General features: G+C 49.5%; 2 protein-coding genes across 2 annotated transcripts in view; one reads left to right on the forward strand and one right to left on the reverse strand.

Annotated features, from left to right (window-relative positions):
* The window catches only part of LOC128274390 (diacylglycerol kinase eta), a 51,253-nt gene extending 40,503 nt beyond the window's left edge, over positions 1–10,750 (forward strand). Inside the window, exons 4-16 of the mRNA XM_053012585.1 lie at positions 1,257–1,408; positions 1,492–1,687; positions 1,759–2,256; positions 4,413–4,558; positions 4,954–5,220; positions 5,297–5,422; positions 5,491–5,693; positions 5,757–6,628; positions 6,690–6,833; positions 7,799–8,999; positions 9,093–9,653; positions 9,725–10,158; positions 10,220–10,750. Coding sequence (XP_052868545.1) covers positions 1,257–1,408; positions 1,492–1,687; positions 1,759–2,256; positions 4,413–4,558; positions 4,954–5,220; positions 5,297–5,422; positions 5,491–5,693; positions 5,757–6,628; positions 6,690–6,833; positions 7,799–8,999; positions 9,093–9,653; positions 9,725–10,158; positions 10,220–10,750 — 5,331 coding nt within the window. The remainder of the gene's footprint in view (positions 1–1,256; positions 1,409–1,491; positions 1,688–1,758; positions 2,257–4,412; positions 4,559–4,953; positions 5,221–5,296; positions 5,423–5,490; positions 5,694–5,756; positions 6,629–6,689; positions 6,834–7,798; positions 9,000–9,092; positions 9,654–9,724; positions 10,159–10,219) is intronic.
* A 5,210-nt stretch (positions 10,751–15,960) lies between these two features.
* LOC128272106 (pyridoxine/pyridoxamine 5'-phosphate oxidase-like) lies at positions 15,961–17,433 on the reverse strand. Its single transcript, XM_053009840.1, has 3 exons — positions 17,295–17,433; positions 17,067–17,223; positions 15,961–16,973 (listed from the first exon to the last, which is right to left on the reverse strand). Exons 1-3 carry the CDS (start codon positions 17,338–17,340, stop codon positions 16,451–16,453), a joined length of 726 nt encoding a protein of 241 aa, XP_052865800.1. The 5' UTR covers positions 17,341–17,433; the 3' UTR covers positions 15,961–16,450.

Below are 17,433 nucleotides of genomic sequence, written 5' to 3' on the forward strand. Positions count from 1 at the left end.
CAGTTTCGTGATTTGATTGCACCACCTGCGACTTCAAACGGTCACAGTGCTGCAATTGATTACCGCCTTGTCCGGTGCGCTATCAGATGATCGGCTAGCTCTGAAGAAGGGGGCCAAATCACCTAAAGTGGTGTTGAGTTGAGGACTGAACTGAGAATCCTTCCAGCTTTGACCCGCTCGCTGAAGGCAAAGTTCGTATTCGATTTCAGTTTCAGTCTGTGGCTGCTGAGATAAGATGTTGCGATGTAATAGGGCCAGCGAACCGGATTCCGGATTCTGTGTACTTTTCGCCTGGACCGACCCGGAGTAGGCTCGTGGGCGCTAATTGAGTTGCATCTTGTGCCGTTTCATGTTTCTCCAATACCATCGACAGGCTGTTCAACAAGTTTTGCGGTTCGATAAGGAAAGCACAATTTTATGGTCTGAAATACCATTTATTATTTAGTATGGCATTCCAGAATATCAATACACTTGTTCCAACGAGATTCCAATTTGTGAATTCTAACCCTGAAAGGGGCTGCAAAATACGCTTCCATAGCTGTCATGACCTCAACATTTGATGAAAAACGCTTACCCCGCAAGAATCTTTTTAGGACTGGAAACCGATGGAAGTTGCTAGGGGCCAAATATTGTTTACACTGCCTAGGGCTTCTGCTTTACAATCCAAGTTTAGGCAATTTTAAGCTATTTCCAGTATGTTTCGCTTGCGGATACTTGCGAATTCATCCACTAGGCTTATTTCAAGAACACTTCCTGATGCATAAGGAGGCGCCTGGTCTCTATGTTGTAGAAGATTATGCATTAAAACATTTTGATGTAATGCAGATTGCATAGCTCGGGCGTTTAGATTATGCATTCATCGATTTTAGTGTCATTCAAATTGCATAGCTCAGGCGTTTAAAAATCTAAAAATAACGAGAAAAGCTTATTTATTTTACTTGAACGCTTGTATTACACATAAACGGTTGAATATAATCAAAACACATGCACAGAAAACAAAAACGTTGAAAAAAGTCCATAGATTCTTCCTACAAACAAATATGTCCGCCTTTCCCGTACAAATTCCCTATTGTGCAGCGCCCTCTTTAAGCGCAAAACTTGTTGAACAAAGCAGTATAAGTTCTGAGGCCGAACCATAGTAGAGTAAACTTTTGGACCATATGTGTATGACACAGGATATGATCGGGTCGATTGTTTCCCGACTTCTATCTGGTTCACTCACGGCGCTCACGTACTGTCTCACATCCACTTCACAGCTAATTACACCGACACGGTCGCTAGTTCTGGGCGCTGAATCACGCCGCGAGATGGAGGACTGGCTGCAAGCCCTGAAAGCTGCCTCGGCCCGGGAGTTCTTCGAGCCGGGACCGCCGGACCAGCACGATTTCCTGTCTGGGCACCATCACTGGTACGTATGGTACGGTACGCGTGTTAGCGTTCGTTCTCTGCGGCGGAGTCCTAATCGGCCTCCCGCCTCCCGACTACCCGCAGGTACGCAACGTCCCATGCGCGCCCCACGTACTGCAACGTCTGCCGCGAAGCCCTGTCCGGCGTCACGTCCCACGGGTTGTCCTGTGAGGTGTGCAAGTGTAAGGTTCACAAACGCTGCGCCGCCAAGGCCATCTCGAACTGCAAATGGACCACGCTGGCCAGCGTCGGGAAGGACATTATCGAGGAGTGCGATGGCGTGAGTAGTTGCTCGGTGCCGCTGCCCCGATACTCCGATCCGACACCCACGTTCCCCATCTTCCCCCGCAGAACCTCGTGATGCCCCACCAGTGGATGGAAGGTAACCTGCCGGTGTCGTCGAAGTGCATGGTATGCGACAAAACGTGCGGCTCCGTGTTGCGGCTGCAGGATTGGCGCTGCCTTTGGTGCCGGTCCACGGTGCACACGGCCTGCCGCCCGAGCGCTCCCGCCTCCTGCCCCCTTGGGCCGGCCCGCGTGTCGATGGTGCCGCCGACGTCGCTCCACTCGATCGGGCTGGACGAGGCGTGGGACGTGTGCAAACCGCACGGCAGCTTCTCGCCGCTGCTCGTCTTCGTCAACTCCAAGTCCGGCGACAACCAGGGCGTCAAGTTTCTGCGCCGCTTCAAGCAACTGCTCAACCCGGCCCAGGTGTTCGATCTCATCTCGAGCGGGCCCGGCCTCGGGTTGCGGCTGTTCCGGCACTTCGATCCCTTCCGCATACTGATCTGCTCGGGCGATGGGTCGGTCGGCTGGGTGCTCAGCGAGATTGACCACCTGAAGATGCAGGTAAGATGCAGAAGAGTACGTTCATTGAGGGTCCGTGCTGGGGCTCTTCAAAGTAATATGCTAATAAGAAGCCGAGCCCCAGGAGCGGGTCCCTCGGGGTGCAGAGTCGGCGTCTTGGTTGATGGAAAAGGATCGAGGATCCTTCAATCGACATTCATGATGGCGTCCGCCGTGGCGTTCCGCATGGTTGCGTCTGCGTCGGACCGCATCAAATGGCTACCGAATGGTACGAATGGAAATGTCAAGGGCAAAAATTATGACACCCAACCGCCTGACGGTTGGACCAACGGCTTCCGGTGGGGTTATACTTGGTTCCCTTGCGCTTGAGCGCAATCAAATGCTCCGATTGGTGGCTGGCTGGCTGGACCACAAATTCATAATTGAAACGAATATTTTATGGCACGTTTTGTACAGCAGAGGGTGTCCCGGGTATGGACCAGCGGACTCGGGTCCGCCAATTGCGAAGCAAAACGCTAACGCGAGGCCGTGGCCGTGGCCGTGGCTGTCTCATAAATATTTGCCCGACGCGTGGCAACCGTCCGTGATATTACTTCCGTTCGTTAGGGTTACATTGTGCCCCGGCCTCGGGCCCGTGCAGGATACGGGAGCTGGGTAGAGAAGGCGCACAAGCACGGCACGGAAAACAAGTGCCCTGTTCTTGGCCCAATCGCCATTTTCACACTCGAATGAGATGAGCTCGCTCGGTCGGGCGCACAGGAAATGAGTTCTGGGAAGCATCGTGGCATCGAAATGAACGTGTGTACACGCGCAGTGACAGAATTGTCAAAACTGTCAGGGCAAGGATTAATATCTAATGAGGGAGCCGGGAGCTACACAAAAAATAAACCGACGGAAGGCTTCGTGGCGTTCTGGGCATTAGTGTCAAATGTTCTGGGCGCAGTGCCGATGCTCCAGCGAGACGGTTTTGTAGGGCTTTGACGTAAAGGACGCCAGAAGGTGCCCAGCCCATTAAGTCGCATTGTTGGGAGGGATTTCCAGGACATTTTGAATGTGATGTTTTAGAGCAGATGTCGCTAGTTCCTAGTAAGGATCATGGGAGGGTATCTGCTATGCTATGCGACCAGTCAAAGTGGACCCGCAATTACTACTCCTACGTACTCCCTGGGCTGGGATGATGTAACACGAAAAGCACCGATGTCATCCGGGCACAATGGGGAAGACACGGAAAGTCAATGTCACGCCAATTTAACATTGCTCACAATACGTCCAATCCAACGCCCGGCTGACCTTTTGGGGTCCACGAAGTAGTCCGTTTGATAAAAACTTCTCCAGTCTCGAGCAGACCAGTTCGGCGGGAATTTTCCTCCCCGTCATCATCGTCCTTGGCCGAAACTTTGACGATGAGATCGATGACGCTCGAGCGAGACCCCTGGGCGAGCAGTCTGACCTCGGTGTGCAGTATGGGGAGCAGTAAGTGGCCGCCATCGCCACCTTCCGGTGCCTCCCGGTCGGACAATCACGGCACACGGAATGTCTTAATTTTTGACACGCGCCTGATGGTGATTTAATTTACGGAACTTTCGTATGTCGCCGGGTTGCGGTGAGAACTTTCGCTACTGACACGAGTGGCTGCTCAAGGCGGCCAACTAATTGAGTAGCATCTTGCGGGCACACTCTAATTGACTCCGGTGCCAGAGAACTGGGTTATCAATTATTGTATTTTGACAGAGCTAGTTCCAACAGCATTTTGGCACAGTCCACAGACCAGTAACGCGGCAGATACCAGATGGTTCATGAATTAATAAGAAAGCTTTACGGTGGGCTTCCTGAGGCACTTGAAAAAGTTATCTGAGGCCTCGCGAAGGAATATTAATTTTTGAGAGATGCTCAAATTAAATTCCTTCCGAAAATTGAGACAACGACACATACACTGCCACCGTGTGTGTGTGTGTGTGTGTATGTGCGTGTGTCTGTGGCACAAACATTCGAGGGTAGGCACCCAAGACGCAAAGTACGCGATAAGAAGCAGTACGCACATTCCTACGGCTGCCGGAGAATGTCGTAAAACCGGAACCGGAATCGTCCTGTCAACAGTCTCGGTGCCTCGGTTGATCCAGTTGGAGCTCCGGGCTCCGAAGGCGGCCACAGAACTGAAGGTACCATTTTTCTTTGTTCGTTTCCCCCCTCGTCAACAGAAACAATGCCAAATAGCGGTGCTTCCGCTGGGCACCGGAAACGATCTGGCGCGAGTGCTCGGCTGGGGAAGTTCCTGCGACGATGACGCACACCTACCGCAGCTGCTGGAACGCTACGAGAAGGCCAGCACCAAAATGCTCGACAGGTACGTACACGGGACCACTCGCCACCAGTCGCCAGTATTGACGTCTCAGAGACCTCCGACAATGACCAGGATTCCGTCGCCGTGACAGACGGGCACTCGTCGGCACTTTCTCCTCCTCGGGGGGGTTAATGAAGACGGTGACGTGACCCAAATTCCACTCCATTCGCGACACTCAATCACCGGGCTGGGCTGCGATCGAAGAAGTGATGAATTGTTGGAATTTTTAATTAATTGTGCAATGGCGCTGCGAAGTTTCGTTAAATTGCGCGAAAGGGGCAAAGTTTTATCATTGATCGCTGGTTGGCTGGCTGGCTGGTGGCGATGATTTTGCATAATCCTGTTGGCCGGAACGGAGCTGAACCGGGTGATTTGATGGGCCTCCGTTCTACTCACAGATGGAGCGTTATGGTTTTCGAGCGCGACATCGGCATCGCTACCACGCGCACCCCCAAGATGTCCATCTCGCACTACCCGGACCCGCTGCTGTCGCAGTACGAGGACAGTGCCCTGTGGCATCTGCAGTCAATTGTCTACAACGAAGACACCCAGATGATGCTACAGTCGACGCGGATACTGTGCGAAACGGTCAATGACTTTATCGGTAGGGTAAGGGAAACTAGCTCCGACGAGGAGCAATTAAGCGTCAAATGTGATATTTTAAGGTAAGGCCTGAGCCCCCCTGGAGCAGCAGAAGAAGGTCTCCCATTACGCCCTTCTCGTACTCGTTTTTTTTTGCAGACAAAAGTTAGGAATGTTATTAGATACACTGAAGGACGAGGAAGCTGGTCTTCACGGGGACGACGAATTATTTAGAACACTGAAAGAAATTGCTCAAAAAAGTGCCTCAGAAAGACCAATAGATACGTAAGTGTGTGAGGAGAGTCCGGGGCCACACACGTAGGCGTAACGTTGGGATCGCTTTTCTATTGCAGAAAAACCATAGAGAAAAACGAGAAGGATAAGCTGAATTCCAAAGAGCGCATCAGTAGACTAGACCGCCGTTCGGAGAAGGAAGCAGTGCTGTGTCGGGCCAGCAGCCTCAAGCGGGCCATCCACGACGTACTGGAGCTGAGCGAGAAGTCCATGCCGTACGCACCGCAGAAGCGTTTATCCGTTCCGATGAACACCCTGCGAGGTAGGTGCTTGAGGTCTGCGCGGGGAGCCAAACGCTGGTGACTGACCTCAACTTCCCTTCCAGCCACCGCTTCGTCGTCGGAGAACTCGACCAGCGCATCACCGGCTACGTTGCCACCGCCGGGCACCATCTCGCCGTCGGTGTCCACGTCGCGGTTGACCTGCATATCCCCATTGCCGGACATGCGTCGCGACTCGATGGATGAGCATTTCTTCAGCACCCTGAACCTGCCCGTTCCGAAGCAGTTCGCCGACGGCGGCAGTCGCCGCAGCTCCGGCGTTCCCGAGTCCTATCGCATCTCGAGCATCGAAGAGCTGGAGGAGAACAGTATCCACACGGAGCCGCTACGGCTGGCGGGCGAGCCGCCAATTCTGGAGCCACCGACGGAGGCCGAGTCGGAGAACGCGACCGACCGCGAGCACGGCAAGGATGCGGACGATACGTTGAACCAGCGGTCGTCGGCGACGACCACGTCCGACTCGCAGTCCACCACCGCACCGTACGACTTTTCCTTCGAGTCCGACACGAAGACCGTCAAGTTTGATCTCGACCCGAACAGCGCGTTCGAGCGGCTCGGCTTCAAACCGTTCAAGAAGACCATCGAACAGCACCACCACCAGCAGCAGCAGCAACATTTCCACCAGTTACAGGCGACTGGCGACCATCAGCCATTCCGGACAGACGGGGCCGGTGGGGGTTACCTGCAGTTTCAACCGATCGAGGTGTACGAGCGGAACTACTACCGTACCCATCCGCAGCGGGTCACGGTGGCCAAGGGTTCGGTGGTGGCCAGCGCCCCGGAGGTGCTCTCGACCTCGAAGCCTTGCTCCTCCAACATGCTGCAGGTGCCAACCATCTGCATTCCCAGCCTCGAGAAGCCGCCGGAAAACATTTACTTCAGTGAAAACATTACCATCATCGACACGGACCTGCCGGTAAGTGTGGAGTGCGTGCGGGAGTGGCGGCACGGGGTTTTGATTACTTCGTCCGTTCCAGGAGCGTTCCTCGTCCGACGAAGTGCCCGGCGATGGCAGTGATATTCTATCAGCAATAAGCAACGAAGAATGTAGCGTTACGTCGGAGATACTCGACAGACAATCAGACAACAACTCTCAAATACACGTCGGTGATATTATACAGGTAATTGGGGCGTTGAGTTGCCGACTCCACCAGGTCTTAAAGTTGAAAATGGAAATTTCCTCAAAGTATGCGGCATCGCTTTGTACCATCTCTACGCTAAATCGTGGATTCCCAGAAGAGAGAATTCTTCGTCTTTTGAAGCATGGTTTGCTCCTCATCCAATTCGACTTCCCCGTAGGAAACGAAGTGCTGCTCAGCCAATACGTGTCGTCCCATAGATAAAAATTAAGTGTATTCGGAAAGAGCCAAGTCTGGTGAATATCGCGGAGGGGATAGCAGCTCCCATCCGAGTGATTTAATTGTATCCTAACCCAGTTTTGCGTTGTGTGTCATGGAGGCGCCAGGCCATGGATCACCTGGCGCCTCCATGTCGGACCAGAAGACACAGCATTCTGGTCGTTTTTCGATCAATGCATGGTTCAAATTGATCATTTGTTGTCAGTAGCGATCTGAATTAACGGTTTTCTGTCGTTTCTGTCCCATCAGAAAGTCCTTTTTTGGAGTCCTCCGACGCTCTTTGCTTGTTAAGTCAAAAACGCCATTTTTAATTTTTTCAAACCACTAAAAGCACTGCAATCTTCCAAAAACAAGCTTCGACGATCATTTGACGCAATTCTGTAGCAGGTAGCAGTAGGAGAAAGGCAACGATCCCCGCAAAACGCTATTTTCAGGCACAAAAGTCGACATGGTCTAACCCTTTCAAAGATCGGTTGCAAACTAAATTAATTTTTTTGGACCTGCCTGACGTAAAAACAAGGAAATGTTGCTAAAAAACCTGAATGAGGAAACCAAAATTGACAGGTAGAGACTCAGTAGAGATAGAGATTGACTCAGTTTACAATTTCCATTTTTAAGTTTTAGACTTGGTTCTCGGACTCGGTCAGGCCTGACAGCTCCATGTTGTCATTAAATCCTTCCACTTTTTCCTTCATCTGCTTCCACCGGTTCGTTCGTATTTTCCGCAGGATCTAGACAACGACCGTTTTAGCCATATCGATTCGCCCGAAACCAGCGACACGACGGAGGCCCTGCACGGCGAGAGTCTCATGGACGACATCAGCTCGGTGCTGGGACAGGACTTGCTGGGCGCGCTGCAGGACAACACAATCACCGAGGACACGACCACGCTCTGTACGCTCGATCACACGCGCCGTCGGAGCTTCAAGTGTAAGTCGGCGCCGCCCCGAAAGGACGGCGCCGAGCTGGACCAGTGCGGGTTCGAGAACCGGGTGTTCGATATCGACAACCGGTGCGACGATCAGAAGGTGAAGGAACCGCGCTTCTGCAGCCTGGCCAAGTTCGTGGAAGGGAACGATATCGCGCGCAAAAGCTTCAAACGGGCGCACCGAGGCCGCACCGCCGGCTTCACCAACCGGCTGTCGGTGGGCGAGAACGAGTACGAGAACATCAAGTCGTTCGCTCGCCATCTGCTGCCCGGCCACGGTTCACCGTCGGACGTGTCGGTCTCGGAAACGGACACGGTGCGCTTGTCTGGGTTCGAGTACAAGAAGTTGGTGTCGGTGGCGAACGCCGAGGACGAAGCCGACAGTCTCCCGGACGACGATCTCGGGGACCGATCGTCGAGCGATATCGACGAGCAGCGGGCGGGCGACGGAGACGACGCTGCACACCGTGGTGAGGAAGCGGACGGGGAGGATGACGATGACGAGGATGACGAAAAGGTGGAGGAAAACGAGCACGGCAAGGACGATCGGAGCGAGAAAAGCATCCGGATGCCGGGTATACCGACGATCAACGTGGTGGTGGAACCGCCGTCACCGGCCATCAGCGATGAGTTGCGGTCACTGCGTGTGCCAGAAATCCGGCGCCACTCGGAGCACACCCCGAACCTGCTGACGGCGCGCGAAGTCGACATCAATCGGCGCCACTCGAACAACAACCCGAACCTGCTCGGGTTCGATTCCGAGCATATCCGCTTCCTGAACTGCTCGCCGGCCGCATCGAGGCGCATCAGCAGCGGCAGCCTGCTGTTCAAGCCGGAGGGTCTCGAGAGCTCCAAAAGCAACATCTTCAGCTCGAACATGGGACTGTTCAACCTCGAACGCGATTCCGAGTCCAAGGACGACAAGAAGAAGGACGAGAAGGAGGACCGGGTGAAGAAGCTACCGATCATCAATCCGCTGGTGCGGCTCCCGTCGTGGCCAAGTATGTGTTGTCCGAAATGCTGCCCCAAAAACCGGACCTAACAGTTTCTCTCTCTCTCTCTCTCTCTCTCTCTTTCTCTCGGTATGGTTGCAGATGTCAGCAGTGGTACGGGATTCATCTCCAAGTGTTTGCTGGCGAACGCCGACACCCTGTGTGCCGCCGTCAGCCCGCTGATGGACCCGGACGAAACGCTCCTCGAGGGGTACTACGAGAAGGCGGTTATGAACAACTACTTCGGCATCGGGATCGATGCGAAGATTTCGCTCGACTTCCACAACAAGCGCGAGGAGCACCCGGAAAAGTGTCGATCGCGGGCCAAGAACTACATGTGGTACGGAGTGCTCGGTTCGAAGCAGTGGCTGCAGAAGACGTACAAGAACCTGGAGCAGAAGGTGCAGCTCGAGTGCGACGGCCAGCGCATACCGCTGCCATCGCTGCAGGGCATCGTGGTGCTCAACATCCCCAGCTTCATGGGCGGCACCAACTTCTGGGGCAGCAAGAAGGAGGACGACTGCTTCCTGGCGCAAAGCTTCGACGATCGCATCCTGGAGGTGGTGGCGGTCTTCGGGTCCGTGCAGATGGCCGCCTCGCGGCTCATCAACCTCCAGCACCACCGGATAGCGCAGTGTCAGTGTGTGCAGATCAACATACTGGGTAGGTTCAGGCTGTTGGGCGGTTGAGTTTTTCGTGTGCTACATGTCCGACTCTCTTTCCTTTTCCTCCAGGCGAAGAATGCGTACCGATTCAGGTCGACGGCGAAGCGTGGCTACAGCCACCCGGTATGATACGGATCATCCACAAGAACCGCACCCAGATGCTGTGCCGCAACCGTAGCCTGGAGGTATCGCTCAAGAGCTGGCAGGAGAAGCAGCGCCAACACAGCATCAGCATTGCCCGGGACCAGCCGTCGACGGCGTCCGAGCACCACGTGGCACCGTCGGAGGACATGTTCTCCGAGCGCGAAACCTACCTGCTGCTGAACTTTATCGAGTGCGTGAGCACGCTGGTGAAGTGGGTGAAGTTCCTCATCATCTCGCATCCCTCGCTGCAACCGAACCTGTACGCCGTGGCCTCGAAAACGGCCGACGCCCTGGAGTCCATTCATCCGGGTGGCAAAATCATCGAAGGACCCAATCTTCGCCGTCAACTCACCGAACTGGTAGGTGCTACACGAAAACTGATCGAACGGAAAGGGTATCACCTTCTTGTCACATTCGTAGGTACGCTGCGCGAGACAGCTGTACGGAGATACGTGCGAGCTGCTGAGGGAACGCAGCCACAGCCTGATCTTGCGCGAGGATCTGGAAACGAAGCTGAGCGTATCGCTGGCAAACATGGAGATGGAGCTGAACAAGTGCACGCTGCAGGAGGCTTCGGACACCGGTGAAACGAAGGTGTACCTGAACGTGCTGGCCCCGAACGAGGAGATCGATCACCGTAAGAAGCAGAAACCGTTCTGGTTGCGGTTCCGCAGTGGCCACGGTCATGGTCATGGTCCGGCGGCTGCAGGAGCCGTGCCCAAGACGGCTTCCACTTCCCGTGAGACGGTCAGCAACTGGGGTGTCGGTGAGGTCGTGACCTGGCTGGAAGCGATGCAACTTGCCGAGTACGTGGATAGCTTCATCAAGAACGACATCCGTGGGAAGGAACTGCTAACGCTGGCACGGCGCGATCTGAAGGACCTCGGCGTTACCAAGGTCGGTCACGTGAAGCGCATTTTGCAAGCAATCAAAGACTTGGGAACCGGATAGACCAGCCAGCGGGGTAGACACGGTTCTACCCAGCAGGAACGACTCCTGAGCGCCGGTTACGAGTAAGCAGGCATCAGGCAATCGTGACGATCGTGACAAAATATCATTACAAATCTACCCAATTCTAACGTTCAAGCAACTTCTCCGTAGAACACGGGTGCAACCTCTGCAACCGAATAAGGCTAGCATAAGCTGTTGATACTTTTTCGACAAAAAAAAGCAACTGAAAGACTTTGTTATCTGTCGTATTTAGCGAGAAGCGAGAGAAGAACACGGAACCTGCCGTGTTCACTTACGAAGTAACTAACTAAACTAGGGTACGACTGTGGTAGAAGCCAGCCAGCTGTTGTAGTGTGTACCAGTGTTCAAGGACCAGACCAGAATCCCTTCCCAAGGTAGTTGGAGTGAAGGTGCTAAGCGACCGCTGGGCAACTGACAGCGGACAGCGTAGCGTACCGAGAAAAGCAATCCTGCCCGCAATTTATCATCTCACGCACCGGGCCGGGGGGGCCGGAAGCAATAGTCGTGAAAAGCCGGCGTCCAGCTAGGCATCGGGCAGCTGAAAGGCAGGGCATGAAGTTATCAAAACCACTACTAGAAATAAGCGACGCCCAGCAACGCCCTACTTTACATTGCATTATCTCTCTAAGATCTCCTAAACGTAATCCTTATACACATCGTATAGTTTAGTGAGCGGCGAGCGACGTCTTTTGTGTGTTTCAGTTTCCACCCTTTGATTGTCGCTTGACGCGGTGCATAGATTGTAGTACCGGGTATGTGCGGCCGACCCGAGCGATCTGGCTGCAACGGATAGAACCAATTGTCCAGGAGTGCATTGCTGAGAAAACAGAACAAGCAATTCTTCTCGACCACTCCGACCGGCAATGAGAAGCGTTCCTCGTCCTCGTCCGGACACTCGAACACGGAATGTGACAAACACTAGGAACAGCGACCGACAAGAACCCGCGCAGCTGGCGGTTCTCGTTCTATTGATCTCTCCCCGAACACCCTGCTAACGCCTTTTGTGTTCCTGTTCAGTACTGTTGGATGTTCAACGTATGTGTGTGTGTGTATGTGCGTGTGTGTGTGTGCATTGGTGTGATGAGTGCTGCGTTGATCGCGGCACCAGCAAACAGAATGGGAGCTATGTAAGGAAGCGACTATTGCTAGGTAAATAGAAAGTAGCATAAGTAATACGGGGAAACCCTGAGAGTAAACGAGGACACGGAACGGGAAAAGGCGTAAAACTATCTCATCGAATGCAAATTAAAACAGAACAAAGCATGCTACTTATACATTTTACACGAATAAATATACAACTATACATAAATACATATATGAATATGCTACATCTTATGCATACATACATTAGAATATACTATATACAAGACGTAAAAACGAATAAAACCAAAACGAAACAAACTTACCGGAGCCGAATGGCCCTGAGCCAGAGCAAACAGCTATATATAATATACATAAATATAACGTTTGTTACATAAAATGATACTTTTTACTTCGATCCAACAACTGATTAGATATAAACAACGGTTGGTAAACGTTGGAATGGAACAAGTCAAACATTATCACCGCGGAACGGCAGCAGAAGAGTGGTCGGCTTGCCAACCGTTGGCATCGTTTTTCAATCAATCAATTCATTAACCGCGTGGCTATGTTCAGAGAATAGTTTAGAATCCATTTGCGGGAAGAGCCCGAAGTGGACGGGAAGAGCCCCACAAATGTTAGTCGGAGAACAATGGCCCAGTAAAACAAATTAAAACACATAAATCGAAACGTAACTAAAACGATATGGATTTCTACGGTAAGCCGCAACGTGTGTCGAAGCAAAGTAATACCAACGACTTTATTATCAAGCATAAATCTCAATTGAAACTAAAATACGCTTTCCGCAATCGGGATGTTTTCCATTCGAAAAGACAATCGTTGTATGTGTACTCGACAATTAAAGTAAATGTAGCATAGCCGATAAAAACAAGGACACTGCAAAACCACGTTCTAAATTCAAAATCCTTATTAAGTAGCGAGCTGTTAAGTGATCATTCCTAGACGTAGTGCGTGTGTGTGTGTGTGTGTTTGTGTTGTTCTCTCAAGGCACACCTGAACCAAGTGGTGAAGAAAACGAAACCGTAACCAATGAGAACTCTGTGAGATATATCATAAACTGAACGCGTTTCAGTTTAGACTCTTCAAAAATCGAGGCCTCTAAGGCTGACCGAAAGATGGGTAGTGAAATCAGAAGGACGCCTTTTTTTCTAAACTTTTAATCTCCTGCGCGAGATGCACACAAGACTTCCCGCTGTGGAAACTACACTATCTTTATAATACGATTAAACTTTATAGCGCGATAGGAAAGAGTGTGTGGCGTATGGCGGCAGCCACCTTTATGGCCCGGGATGTAAATGAATTTTTTTGGCTCGCAACGATAACTCTAGAGTATGGGGTCTCAATTATGCACTAAAAAGTTAAGAAAAATCAAAATGCGTTTAAACTAAACTGAATAAAGGGGGCAACTACTATAGGGAAGCCCAGCATAAATCACCGCTCATGGTTTGTTAGCAAAGAGACGGATAAATGTTGATCATTGACTGTTTCGAATAAGTTGGTTAGATTTAGCGTAACTGTTAGTGCTCCTGTTACTCACCCACGTACATAGCGCACGATCTTTAACTAAACTCCACGTTTATCTCGCGCAGAGAGGAACCCACCCACTGTTGGCCACCTTCCTGTAGTCGTTAAACTTGCCTCCAGTAGTTCGGAAGCGATAGAGGTAACAACGGAATGGCAAACAGCGGAAAGCAAGAACAATCAATTATGTTGGTACGTTAAGGGTAAGATTCGATTATGGTAAACTTAAATATTGGCCTAGCTTGGCCGGCATCTTGGCACGTGTAGCGCAACCGGGCTAACAACACAAGGCAAGTGCAAAAACTGAATGGCAACTATCTATTCGCGGTTTTAAACCGCAGTTTGCGTTGCCTGACTCTTATACCATAGTGGCCATCGATAACAATAAAACCAAATGATTATATCGTTGTGTTGATACTCTAATCGGATGCTGTAGGCTGTATTCGTAACAATTCGTGGAGATGAAGCATATTTTGGATCGTTTACTGTTAGACTAGCGAGAAAGGGAAAAAGAAAAGATCCCAGAGCACATCCCAGGCTCTGTAAGCTATTTTCAGCAATTTCTGCTTTTTTCAACCCAACCATCGCTCTAGCTCGGGTTCGGGTTTGATTTGTCCCAATTGGACAGGCGCACTGTGCCCCTCGAGTGTACTGTACTCTCAGTTGCTTGTAAAATTGAATGCCTATATGGTAACGTTATCATCTAACACGCTGACGTACTTTCGTCTACACACGATTAACGATATTTATGAGCATTAGTTTCCGTAATGGTGATTCCGTGTTTGAATGTTGCTTTCGATAGTATAGATGTAATATAAGAGGTAAAGTAATCGTAGAACATGTTTAGTGAAGGGTCGTGGCAAAATTTGAATGTAATTCCTGACGCAAACTAGCTGCATCACTTCTAAGTGGCCCTGGAGGCATTAATTGTACCATCCTAGCTGTAGAGACAAAATGTGGCGAACGAAGTGGGAGAACAAAATCGTAGTTTCTTTATCATACCTGTTTGATGTACGTTGATAGTGTAAGTCCCTCCTGTTTATGAAACCCGTTCCTCAGAAATTAGTGGTTCAGTGTTTTGTTTAAATGTGTATAAACAATAGTAGAAAGTTAAGCTGTTGTCAAGCAAAACAGATATCTCTCATTAATTGTGAGGTGATGCAAAGCTGAACTGAATTCTTCTCTAGTTTTTTTTTTTTTTTTTTTTAGTAGAACGGACCGGGCCGTATTTATTTCTTCTCTAGTTCCCTCTGCATTTAAATTAGCTTCCCTGTGATTGAACTTCAGTTAGCTTCTTGTGACGTGATTCTTTTTCGCTCATAAATTCGACAGCCTCCGCACCAGCTGTGCTGTTCATGCGAGAAGTATGAATTTAATGGATTCCACGATCGCACTCACCGAGGACCAAACCGATAGCGAGCGAGGAAACAGACCCAAAGGCTTTAGTATTGTTTAGCTTCCCCGAGCTGTGCTATCCTAATGAATGTACAGGAAACTGTCCCCTATTAAGTGGTGTGCAGAAGTGCAGAAGGCAACCTTACCAATGCTTCAATGCTCTGTGTTAATGTTTTTCGTGTTTTCTAATTTGTCTCAATGTAAAAGCAAACATAACGCAGTCGAATACTACGGGTATTACATTACACGAATATGAACATTTCATGTTAACCAAGAGCAGAGTGGGAAAATTCAGTCGCTGGAAGCATATTGTTATGCAATGGCAAATGTGTAGCATAAACGGTTGACAATTATTCTTGAATCACGGAAAAACAACATACAAAATATGTACGCAACACACCCTGAAAGAACCAACGTAACATTCCTGCTCTATGAAAGTTTCGTCCTCCGCAAGAGTCATGGATCATGGAGCTCCCAATATCAAGAAGACTGTTTGGTTAGACACAGATACGATAGGGCATTTGTTTTTGTTTGTCGAACCCTGCATTTCTGGTCCACTAAATTCCGGTGGATTCATGCAGTCAATTACCCACTGTATTTTGGAAAAAAATTTAAAGTCACAGCAGCAATTCACGTTTCATTGAAGACTCTCCAACGGAGCGGATATGAGTCACTATCAGGACATTGGATTTTGTTTCTAATGTTGTGACTAAATGAAATCATTGATGGTTCAACATATGCCGGATTTCAATATCCGAGAAAGTGAATGTTTACGGTTAAGACAAAGAAAAATTTTCTACCGATATCATTGAACGATTGATGCCTTTCATTTCAATTTATATTTCCTATAATACATATATGATAAAATATGTTCAACAGCTCAAAATTTTGCCCTAATGCACCCATTATTATAGATGCTTTTTTATATTTTCGATGTCAAAAGCATTCCTTTAAAGCACAAACTGAGTATCAGTTGCGCAAGGTAATTTATTAAATATTAAATGATAGCATTTGAAGCATAACAATATTGTTACTAACAAAATGAGAAATAATAAAACAAATATTTCTTTCACGGTTCGCCGGGACGATATAGCTAAACGTAAAGATATCCCATTCCAAACCATAATATGTGCATTTCAAATTAAAAAAAATATGTTCTACAAACTGTCCATGAAATTAATGCAGCCATAATAGTTCTTTTTTCAATTTCGGTATTTTTACTCATTAATAATAACTTTGTTCACGAAATCTCATGGGCCAGAAAGTGTGATCGACGTGACCACAAAGTTAAGAACAAATTCGTCGATTACAGTATCCTATGTTTTCTAAACTGATAACAACAAAAAGACTTGTAAATCTTGACTACGAAGCACCTAAAACAAATAGAAGCCTAGCGGCCGACCGCATTCAATGGCATTGTTTTCTCCACAATCAATATTGCAATCCAGCCCAAATGGGATCCATATAAACTTTAAACTTTTATTGCAATAACATATGGTGAACAAGACTTTCTTTTCTCTGACACTGATAAGCTTCAAGATAAGCTGGTTAAATAAAGACTAGGTTATAGGCCAAGAGTGTTACTATTTTAATATTCTATCCGAAATATCTGCAACAGATGGAAGACTTTGTATGCCGTCGCCATACACACGGTAAGCACGGTTACGGTGCCAAACGTTCGTAAACCCAATCACTTTCTCCTTGATGAAGCAGCACACCATCGACGCGTTCATCTACTTTGAGGGCCTTTCGGAAACGAATGCGATCGTGCAGACGGTTTGTTTGGCCCTGCCAAAATTCTATCGCCTTCGGGCGCACTAAATAACCGCCCCAGTTGGGTAGCGGCACTTCTGCATCTGGACCCAGTTCTTCCTTGAGCGCTCTCTCTTTCTTGTCGAGAAATTCACGGTTCGGGATCGGTTTGCTCTGCGGACTGGCCACCGCACCGATCTGGCTAGCGCGGGGACGTGTGTGGAAATATGTCTCTGAGGCATCCCGCGAAACACGTTCCGCTGTTCCTTCGATTCTCACCGAACGTCTAAGCGGAAGCCAGTAGAATGCCAAGGCTACGCTGGAGTTCTCTGTTAGCTCATCCGCTTTACGGCTTTCGTAGTTAGTGAAGAACGTAAACCCTTCGTCGGTCACGTCTTTGAGCAGAACAAACCGGGCCGAAGGAACAGCATCTCTGTGTGTTGGAGCGAGAGAAGCCCGTTATCAGTAAAACGCCGGCAACGTAAAAAAATATGACGGTCGAGATTATTTTATCGCACTGACTTACTTTGTTGCTGTTGCCAAGCACATCGCGTTCGGTTCAATAATTTCTGGAGTGTCGCATGCCTCTTGCATCCATTTCCGGAACAGGCTTATCGGTTCCTTTCGTTCGATGCTGGATTCTAGAAAGATCTCTTTCTCTGACTTGTACTTTATGCGGAGTGCTGTTTATCGACGAAAATATAAAACGGCATTTATTTCGTAGAACAACTGCACCTATTTCGGATGTACTTACACGCAAGATCTACAAACGACATCCTTCTGAAGAAAAGTAATCGCATAAAGGTGAGATTAAACTGAACCGAGCTAGTTTACTAAATAGTTAGTTTACTAAAATAGAGCTAGTTAGCTGAATCTTTACTAGTTCGTTCGGC

The sequence above is a fragment of the Anopheles cruzii genome, chromosome 3, assembly GCF_943734635.1.
Source record: "Anopheles cruzii chromosome 3, idAnoCruzAS_RS32_06, whole genome shotgun sequence".
NCBI lineage: Eukaryota > Metazoa > Arthropoda > Insecta > Diptera > Culicidae > Anopheles > Anopheles cruzii.